The 10,968-nt window shown below is 36.6% G+C and overlaps 2 protein-coding genes across 2 annotated transcripts; one reads left to right on the top strand and one right to left on the bottom strand.

The window, feature by feature from the left end:
• Nucleotides 1–5,558: 5,558 nt before the first annotated feature.
• On the top strand, nt 5,559–6,229 carry LOC126793537 (uncharacterized). The gene has a single exon (XM_050520091.1). The coding sequence runs from the start codon at nt 5,626–5,628 to the stop codon at nt 6,067–6,069; it is 444 nt and encodes a 147-aa protein (XP_050376048.1). The 5' UTR covers nt 5,559–5,625; the 3' UTR covers nt 6,070–6,229.
• Nucleotides 6,230–6,648: 419 nt separating this feature from the next.
• On the bottom strand, nt 6,649–10,260 carry LOC126793536 (uncharacterized). Its single transcript, XM_050520090.1, has 4 exons — nt 10,118–10,260; nt 9,953–10,002; nt 7,243–7,385; nt 6,649–7,135 (listed from the first exon to the last, which is right to left on the bottom strand). Exons 1-4 carry the CDS (start codon nt 10,194–10,196, stop codon nt 6,910–6,912), a joined length of 498 nt encoding a protein of 165 aa, XP_050376047.1. The 5' UTR covers nt 10,197–10,260; the 3' UTR covers nt 6,649–6,909.
• Nucleotides 10,261–10,968: the final 708 nt, after the last annotated feature.

Raw genomic sequence — 10,968 nt, 5'->3', positions numbered from 1 at the left:
GAAGATAAGGTACTTGAGGAATGATTTCCTAGCCTAGCTAGGAAGATCCTCTCTTGTGTTTATTCTTTCGACTTCATTAACATTGAGAGTACTCAAATTGATGCCCTAGGCTTAATGTGTTAGTGTTCTTGTCGTTAGTGGGGAGTTACTTTGGTTTAGCTTTGCTTTAGTTTTTTCCACTTTCGTTTTGGAGTTTTCAGACTTTACTTTGCGCATTTTCCTGCTTTTTTTTTAGTTTAGTGTGTATGAGAGGTGACCTGTCACCTTTTGTATTTGATCTATGTGGTCGTGGAAGGGCTTTTGCCTAATGAAGTTATTTCATTCCCCTAAAAAAATTTTGAACTGAAGCAATGAAAGGAAGAAGATAAAAGTTTAATACTAAACTACAGGTTCAATATATATTTTTAATTTGTTACATTAATTAAATACATAACATGTTAATAAGTAGATTGGAGAGCGAAAAGTCGGAATCAACAAAGAAAATCGATTTATGGTTGTTTCCTTGTTCGTTTGGTGTCGCACATATCCAATCACGAGGTTGATGTCCTCTTGTTGTAAAGAGGATCAGATGGATTTCCCCCAAGATGGGTGGAATTTAGGGTTTTGTGGAATCACAGTTAGGCCGCTCTACTTGGTTTATGGTCGGATCTATTTGGTTTTGGGATATGAAGCCATTGGTCGCAATGGTCATCTTGCAGGCCGATTTGGTGGTGAAGATGGTGATCAGTTGGTTTTTCATGGCAAAGAAATCAACGACTTGGCATAGGATGGTGTCAGCGCCGAGTTGCCGGTGAGGTTGCTTGTGAAGGTGCTTCCTTACATGGATTGGGTTGGAGACGACGACTATGACATCAACAGTCGACTAATGAAGTTCATGCAAATCTTCGAGCAAGGGCTGGTGTGGAAGCCTATTGGGGAGGCGGGGCTCGAGTTTAAGGCCTCAACATTGAGTTAATATGCTTGATGGCTTGAGTTTTTACCCTGTTGTGGGCTTGGTTAGATTGGGTGTTTTTTACCCAATGTTAGGCAAAAATAGTGGTGAAAAAGTTTCTTCTTCCACTACTAAGTTGAATTGAGTGAGTCTATAGGAGATTTGGTTAAACTTGAGACAGGTTTCTTCTTCCACAATATTATGCCTAATGATGTGCTGATATTATCCTATTTTTTATATGCATCATATCCTTAGTTTATTTGTTTAGTTCTCTAATTTATGATTGATTTATGTTATATTAGTGTGTTTCTAGATTTGTGTCAAAGAAAAAAGAAAAGAAGTTAAAATGAGCTAACAAATATTAAATGATAATTATATTCTTCATTGTCAGAATCTGCCTGTGCAGAATGACCGACTTTGCCGAGCTACTTTGGGAGTTCCAGATCGAATCCGACTATGAGCCTTATACCATTGGAAAGATACGGATGTCTATTTTCTGTAGGATTTTACGGATCTTGATTTCGATACTCTGAGAGGAAGTTATGATCGTTTGAATGATGAAAGGTCAGAGCTAAAACCTACCCGGGTTTATTAGCATTCATGGAGAATTCAAGTTTTGTTTCCAAGTTCATTCAATTTTAATTAGGGTTGGGAGTTGGTACTGAAACCGTTCGTCCTGTACTGGATCCCGACGGGACGGGATGAATCAGGAAAAATTTCAGATACCGATACCGGAAGCATATGATCAGTACAGGTCGGTTCTATTAGATCAGATACCGAATATATCGAACCGTACCGAAACTATAAAAGCTCATATTTTGGGATGGGGTTTTAGGGTTCACAAAAGCCAATATACCCTAACCCATTCCATCGAAAACGCATCGCCTCCATTCACTTCGCAACTTGATTCTTTCATTTCGCATTTTCGCCTTCACTCTCAATAACTGACTGTGCCCTTCACTCTTATTATCAAATCTCAATCGCAGCCTCTTGGAATCTCGATGGGAAAACTGAAGGTAAGCCTTAATTCAATCTCGAAATCTTAACTGAAACTTTGAAAGTATGAATCATATATGCGGTTTGAGTTTTGGGTTTTACTTTCTTTGGGTTATGGTTTGACTTTGTGTTCATTTTAAATCGAAAGAGTTTGGGTTTTGTGTCTACTTTTTTTGTGCAGAAGTATGAATTTGAGTGTACAACTCTCAATTTGTGCAGAAGTATATGCAGCTGTATGAATTGCTCTCAGTTTGTATATTTCAGCTTTGTGAAATTGTGAAGTGTGTTAATTGTATCTTTTATGTGAATACTGTTCATAATTGGTCCTAGTTAGTGTAGTGAATGATGCATATGTAGGTCTTGTGGAATTTTCCAGTTTGGTACCAAAAAAGTACCGAACCGTACCGAAACCGAACGATATCGATTTAGTTTGGTATTGAGGTTGAAAATGGCAGTACCGAACCGATACCGATACCTAGTTTGGTATGTTATCGGTATGAGCACAATTCCAGACCGTCCCGTTCCGGTCCCAGCCCTAATTTCAATACATCAATGTCAAGATTCAGATGAAAATGCAGATAATACATGGATTCCTACTTTTACATGAGATATTTCAAGGTGATAAGAGCACTTTGTGCGACGTTCTTAACATGTTTTTACCTCCATTTGTACTTTACTAGCCCTTATTATTGTAGTATTGAGTCATTGTGTCGAGTTAGGAGTCTTTAGTGGCATTGGTTTGGTGCTAAAACGGATGTAAAATACAGAAATTGTCGAGCGTACTATAGAGTGGTATTCCTTGTCGAACTAGGAAACCTAGTTGGGTTAGGATTATTATTCGACATTTTTGTAACATTTGTGATTTATATTTATTATTTTCTTTCCTTATTTTCAGAATTAAATGTGAGATAATAACTTGGAAATTATGGAAAGAAAGAGGAGAACATGGAAACAAAAGGAGAAAAAGGAAAGAAGTAATTTTGTTTCTGAATGTGATGAAAATGAAGAAGTATGCAGCCTCAAATAAGGGAAGGTTCATGCGGCCATTAAAAGGAAAGAAGAAAAAAAGAAGGAAACAAAAGAAGAAAAAGGAAGGAGAGAACTAAGAGATATTTCTGAAGAATGTATGTGGCCTAAAAGAAGGGAGAATGCATGTGACCAACAAAGATGATCATCATTCAATCGAGAAGGAAAGAAAAGAAAAAAAGGAAATAGAGAATCAGTCCATGACCATGTAGCCCCTCTCACCTATTCCTCTATAAATAGCATGTCATTCCTACACATTGGTATCACCTCTCATTCACAAAGCTAAGCCGAACCTCCGCCAAAATACATTTAGAAAATTCAAGCCACAAGCATCATCCATCACCACCACAAACCTTGTTCATCCTTTCCCTCCTCCATAATTGAATTCATCATCCTTGCCGAATCCTTCAAGGTTTCTAAAGTGTGATTCATCCATGGCTTGTATTTTACTCTTGGGTTTTATGATTTTTGCGATTTCTATGTATGGAGTATTGAATGTATTTTTCGGTTTTATATATGAAGAACATAATTTTAGACTTGTTTGGTTTTATGTTTTGATTGTATGAACTCATGTTTATGTATGGATGTCGTGTATAATGATTAGGGGCAGTAGGGTTTTCGATTTATATTTAGGTTTTATTTTGATTAATTCCTTGAACTTGTGCATCTAAATCAATGCTTGAGGAAGCCACGGCCATGGCTCTTCTTGGGTTGCGATTTCATTCACCAAAGTAGTATTTGATCGAGTTATGTACTTCGTGTCTCAATTATTGCTACTTATATAGGGCTGTGATAGTTCTAGGAATTTGCATGCCTAAACATGATGAGTGACGCCATGCATGTTTATATGTCTTCAATTCGACTTAATGTGTTTATGTGCTTCTTTGTGTTTAACTAATACGCTTCGTGAAGTTAGACTCTTTTTAGCATATGTTTAGGATTGAACGCTTCGTTGATTCTAAATAATTATGAAGTCTTAACGATTAGATGAACCGCTTCGGGCTCTAATTAGAATTGGAATTAAGATGAACTTGAATTGATTCGAAATATACTTGTTGCCTCTTAGTTGTTTTGTGCGTGTCTTACATGTTCATGAGTAGATTTCGTGTTTGGTAATGTGATGAGTGGTAGATCAATTGTATATAAATAATTTAGGATTTATTTTCAGTAATAGTTTTATAATCAATCTCAAAACCCCCAATAACATGATAAGTTTTGAGACCCCTTTGATTCCCCGAACTGAACGATCCCTGCTTATTCTATACTAACGATGATGTTTTACAGGGTTTATTATAGACGTTCTAACCAACGATCTATCACAAGGTTTTTCTCATTCCATATCAAGTTAGGAGTCTTAAACCAAGTCGAACAAGGAAACTGAAGTTAAAGATGAGCAAGAATCTTCCCTATATAAAGGAGCACGAATTTCATATGAGGGGAGGTCTCGAGAGCACAATGTAGACGCCTAAGGAGCAGAGATCATCCATCCATCTTCCCCATTTCATTCTTTTATTATTTTTGTTATGTTTTTCTTAGTCGTAGTTTGTTAAATCTTTTTCTAGGGTTAGGATGATGTCCTATCATAATTGTTTATATAGTTTAATGTTTATTGATGGATTTATAGTTTCTTTATGATGAATTCTTAGTCACTATTTGAATTGATGCTTTATGTTTAAGTTCTTTGATTGATCACCTTAGGGCTTTGCATCTAGTAATTAGAAGATGAATTTGAGGCGTACCTCAATATAATTCAACTTAGCTTCTTGTGATTAAGAGTTGTAAATTACATTATTGTCGTACCTGAAGTAATGGTTTGCATGATTCACTTGCTTTCTAGAACGTAATGAGTCTTTCATGTTAAATGTATGTCGTACCTGGATAGACTGCATGCTAGGATATACGACATCCGCCGTACCTGGAGAGTATCATACACTTAAGGAAAACTATGGTCTAAGTGTCATATCTTGATTTAGATACGAGAATTGTCATATAGAGATACAAAATAATCAATTACATTGATACATAAATATGATTGCTAGTAGTTGATTAATACCCTAAGTTCTATCTTATTTGTTTCTTTTATAATTTGTTATTTGAAAACCTAAAATTTATGTTATTAGTTTAGAGCAATTAAGTTAGGATTATAATTCTCAATCCCTAGATGGAACGACCTCATACTTGCATATTATACTAATGACGATTCGTACACTTGTGAGTTTTAATTAAAGTTTCACGAACACTCACAATATATACTTGCAGAGTATTAATTGAGATATGTAATTTATCGCATGTACCCCTCAACCATTAAAGGACTTAGATAAGTCCATTACCGAACAATTGAGGTTTCCGGCACAGATGAACCAGTTTTATCCAATTTCGATTCCCACTTCCCATTGTCGTCGCCTAAAAGTCTCTACCCCCTGCTACATATATTCTGTCCACCATTAGTGATTTGGCCATATATGCTTCCTCCCCCACGTGAACTTATGGCAAAATTCTACACTAAACGTCTACACCCATAGAGTCTACTATATAATTCTACCTAACGAATGATTCTCATCTTACCCATCACCAACCCCACTTCTCGTTCTCTCTACAGTCTACACATTTGTACAGAACAAAGGCACTATTCTCTCTCTCTCTCTCTCTAACCTACCCAGCTAGATCTGCCAATGGAAGATCTGATCGCCCAGTTCAGCTTCCTCTCCAACCATGCCCTGCAGGACAAGACCTTCGACCCCTCCACCATCGAAGACCTTATGAAGCTGTTCGAGATCGAAGCCTACAAGTCATGGGCTGCAGTGGAGCTGGAGCAGCAGCAAGAGGTGGAAGAAGCAGAGGCTTCATTGCAGGAAGCTGAGGACTACATGGACTCGGTGATGGAGAGCGCCATGGATGAGTTCAGACGGTTCGAGGAGGAAATGGAGAGCATGTCGAAGCATGAACTCGACAGCCTTGTCAAGACTGCTGAGAGTGCGAGAAAGATGGGCAAGTTCATGGAGAATGCAGCCTCTCTTGCTTCCAAGAAGCATATTGAAGCTGCACTCAACTCTGCTACTGCTTCAATGAAATCCGCTTGGAAGGGAATTTCGACTAACAAAGTTCACCCTTCTTAGTTAACTTGGCAAAAGAAACTAATAATTAAGGCCATCATGCTATGCTATGCTGATTTACTTTGATCAATTGTAGTACCTATATATGTTATGTCATAATTTGTAAACTGGGTTTTGGCTGCTAAGAATTGGCATGCTGAATCAAGCCCTTGATTAAAGATCATTATCTTCTTCTACATATATAATCCCCTTGGGAATGGAATCTGTCTGTTTATATAGTTCTTTAGGTGCTGTTTTTGGGTTCACTAATTAATTGAAAGGACGAATATTGACTAATACTAATCGGAAGTTTGGATCACAAAAAGTATAGAGTAACCTGTGGTAGAGGGCATTCTCCATTAGTGATGCTTACCTTCTCTTATGGGAAAGGGGATAGCCGTTGAGGGTAGTTAACGTTTTCGGCAGACTACTTTCGGCATCAATAATTGAGGATGCTTGATGAGAGATTATACCGTTGGCTTAAATCGACTTTTTGTCCGACTGTATATAGCATCTAGAGAAGTGGTGACCAACTAACCATTATAAAACAGACAACACCTAACAGAGCAAAGCATAATTCATTTCTAAAACCAATATCAGATCTTCAGGCATCCCTAACACCGAAGGATTCTCATCCTTGTTTCCTTTTCACTTTCCATTGCTTCAAGTCAGCAAAGTTGTAAGTTAAGTACAGGCAAACGAAAAGAATCGCATGAAAAGGGACTGAACATGGACTGTGACAAGTTCTACTAATGAGACCAATGAAAGTTGAATATTCAAAATTGCTGCATTTAAACATTCCGGGCAGGGGATGAACAAAATTGAGTCATCATAGTGGACAGACAAGTTTCCACATTTATTGACTCACATATCCATAGATTGAAGTCCAGATGAACCATCAGATTTCATTCCTCTCTTCTTGCTCCCACCTTTCCTCTTCTTGCTCCCACATTTGTTTTTCCTTTTCTCTGGTTTTCCCTCCTCTCTCGCTGGCTGAGTTCTCTCTAAGTGTTGATGAATGGCAGCTAAGGCATCTGACTGGAAGGCGGGATGATTAAGAACTGTAGTCAACTGCTTTCCTTCCTTCAATCTGATGAAAATCAAATCCACTATTATGTCATTCAAATTCCACAACCTCGTGAAAACGAAAATCAAATTCCGCAATAGAATTTAAAGCTAAGGAGGTGTAAAGCTTACATTAGCTTTCGCATAGATTTACAATTTCGCTTGAAATCTGATGGAGTTGGCTTCTCTTCACCCTTCAGCTCTGGTAGGAACTCTGTTAGGGTAGAGAGATCATATGCTTTCAGTTTCTTCTGTCGACTACGGAGTTTCTTCTTCTGATGTAAGATTAATAAAAATACTGAATAACATATATGACTTGAAAGTTATCAAATATTAATGACTTCTCAAGCTATAATATCCATGATATTAAGAATACCAAAAGCCTGACAACATAATTGAACAAATAAAATGCTTTGTCAAACAGCAGATGTCATAACATCTAAGCAAGCATAATGGAACATAATTTTAATAAAGATCCAGAAATTCTAAACCATTCAGCAAGACTTTCTAAAACTTAAGTAGAATGACTCTCTTTCTCAGACATTTCTCATACAACCAACCAAAGTTTTCAACATCTCTGCCTATAAACTTGCCATCTTTTCTTGAAGAAGCATAAATCAACTTTATAAGACTGAATGTCACTGGAATAACCCCAACCATATTTCATAGTTCTGTCAGGATGGTCCGCTGGACAATTCTCTGCAGCCTCAGTGTAGTTGCAAACAAAAACTTCTCTAACTACACGGAAGAGAGTTTTGTTCCTCCAGCACAACCATTTACAAAACTGTCTTTAAATTTCCTAGTGCTACTTACCAATTCATATGTCCTACTTGGCAATAATCTGCATCACTCAGGTCATGAAATCTGCTTTTCTCTCAAGTGCTTCTCCATATCAACTCTCCCTCAGTTGGTTGTTTAAGAATGTCTAATATTTCCATGATTTTTAGTTTTATCACACTATAAATGAACAATGGAAAAAAGGTTCATGATGACAATGGAAAGCAACAGAAAATAAACAAATTCAAAAGCAACTACTCTTAACAAACTGTCAACTCCAAGAGAAAAAAAAAACCTTAACCTAGAGCTGCTTTCAAATCTAACAGCTTAAAAGAATATTTCATATCCACTGAAACAGAAGGCTGTAAAGTTGACCCGGGTCTCACTTTCTCAGAAAGCCATCCTTCTTTTATTCCTTTCCATCCTGAGCACCAAAATCCCTTCCCTGGCAAATTGATTTTAATGGTTCATGAAGAATATGAATTTTCTTCTGCCCTGCTTATGGGCTCTTGGAACAACAGTGCTCTCATCTGGCCCAGTGCTCTCAACTCTTATCCAAACACGATGATTGTTTCACATGAAATTCTAGATAAATATATATATATATATATATATATATATATCCTCCTTCTACTACTCTTAATCCTCACTGTTTTACAAGCCCTTACATATCCCAACTTTAAACAAAACTGGCTGCTCCTTAGTCTAATCATTGTCTATGATAAAAAATGAACTCTCCACAAGAATTCTTGTCCATTCTACATATATGCTCATGAACACATTGCTAAATATGTAGCAGATTGTTGGAATTCTTGTCACTAAAGAGCGTGTTATGGGAACTAAATAGAAGAATACTTTCTCCGGCTTATTTCCCCATTTTCAGTGTAGTGTAAGTGTTAAGAAAAAGGCAATCTGATGGTCATTAGTTGTATGTGCTAGAAAAAACAAAGAATTTGACATGGAAATAAAAGTATCAGAGGGGAAGGGAATAAGAAGCAAGAAGAGAGAGCCATTAGTAAGATGTAGTTTGTAATTACGTCAGCTCCTTGTTGCCAGCTCCACTATTGGCTTTGTAATTCTAAGCCAATGGCTTTTCTACACGTTTCCAGAACCCAGAATGACGATAAGTCTCTAGGACTATTATCTCCATGTAGACGTGACAGGAGCCCATTTAGTCCCCTTCTAGCTTAACTAAACAAACTATGATGATATTCATGGTGTAGCCTCTCAATCTGTTTCTATTAATGCTTGAATTTTATTTCCTTTTTATTATTCATCAAGAATAAATAACCTTAATCCAAAAACAAGCAAACACAACAACTATACTAGCAGCAGACCAACTTTCCACTCTAATAGTAACAACAAAATAACATCATAGCACAAGTCACAACGGAACTAGGATTAGAACTAGAAAGTACCTGAGTAACAAAAGTTTTCCGATCCTAAATTGAAAGAAATACTAAACTCGCAAAGGCATCTGAAACACAAGAAAGACTAATCTCCTAAAGGCATCTGAAACACAAGACTACAAAATTGACCAATAAACAACTCTATTTCTGACTCATCCACATTCATGTCTGGTAATCTTCAAAGATTTGTTAGTTCATTTGCATCCAAATGATCTTAACAATAGCTAAGACCCTTCATTTCCACGAAAAAAAGACCATGAGCCTGGCGAAAGCAGGGCAGATAACCCCTCCACACTTTCCTACACCAACCATCCCTGCATCACCTAGTTGCAAACAGCTCAAAAGCTACTGAACGATGAACCATAACATGATTGACCTGATACCCGAAGTAGCAGTATGGAGATAGACCACTATCTGGTCTTGTTTTCTAGAAGAGTTCAGTTTACCATTCTCTAAATTTTTGATTTCCATATCACTTGAATTAATTAAACCTGAACATGATCTACCAAACAATCTCCTTCCCAAATACCCAAAAAACAAAGGGAATAAACAAGAACCAAATTCAAGTCAAATTCAATATAAAAAAAACAATGATCAAGACTAGTCTACTATTAACTATGTAAAACAAAAAAATGGGATAAAGTAATGGGGCTGACCTTAACAATAGTTTTCTGGGTAGTCAAGGTAGAAACTGTGTCTCTGACCTCTGCATTAGTCATTGAGGAAACACAATCAACTAGTTTGACTAATTCATTTTTTGAAGCAAGAAAAGAGTTGAATAAGATAGACAAGCAGGGAGAAAAGTGAAAACGGAAACTGACTAGCATAGAAATCGAGCTTCTTTTCGAATTTACGGTCGGCTTTTGTCGACAAGTCTTGCCGTGAACCAGGCTTCCCCATAGCTCCAACTAAACGCCTCCACTCTTCCTTCTGTCGCTTTTTATCGCACACAACAGCTTTTGCTTCCTTTCTATTACCGCTGCGGACTCGAAGAGAGATGTTCCATGTCTAATAGGTTTTTTTTTTTAAATAAAACAAATACATACTTTTTTTTATTAATGATAATTAAATTATACAAATTTATATTAATTAGTATATAACTAGTCTACCCATAAATGTGATTTTCATTTTTTTTCCACTTTTTTTTTAATTACAGTTTTATCTTTATATTTTCATATATTACACCGTCTTTTTCAATATTTAAGACAATTTAAAACTAATATATGGTCTAAGAGTCTATATATTCACGTCCGTTTTGATTGACAAAGTAGGTTTGCTTAAATAATAGTATAGATGACTTCATTAACCCAACAAAAACTTGATTGCATGACTAACACTTAAAAAATTCCTTTTGGTCCAAAGATGATTTCATTAAGGGACCCTTCAAAAAAAAAGAAATGATGATTTCATTAAAGAAGATAGTAGTTTCAGTTAAATACAAGAACAAAGAGCGGAAAAAACCAAGCTACTAAATTAACTAACGAACGTAGGCATCAACATAGAAACCGAGAGAAACTCAAAAACGGAACAGATCGGTCTGAACCGGCCGGTTTGGTGAAGGTGAAACTGTCCAAAATGTAGGAGTCAAAACCTAATGAGGTTTTGACTTGTCTAGTTTTATTTTATATCCTCTCTACTACTATCATCTCTACTACCATACCATTACTTGCGT

The sequence above is a fragment of the Argentina anserina genome, chromosome 5, assembly GCF_933775445.1.
Source record: "Argentina anserina chromosome 5, drPotAnse1.1, whole genome shotgun sequence".
NCBI classification, from domain to species: Eukaryota; Viridiplantae; Streptophyta; class Magnoliopsida; order Rosales; family Rosaceae; genus Argentina; species Argentina anserina.
Note: the sequence above shows the minus strand (reverse complement) of the source record. Positions and strands in the feature narration are given on the sequence as shown.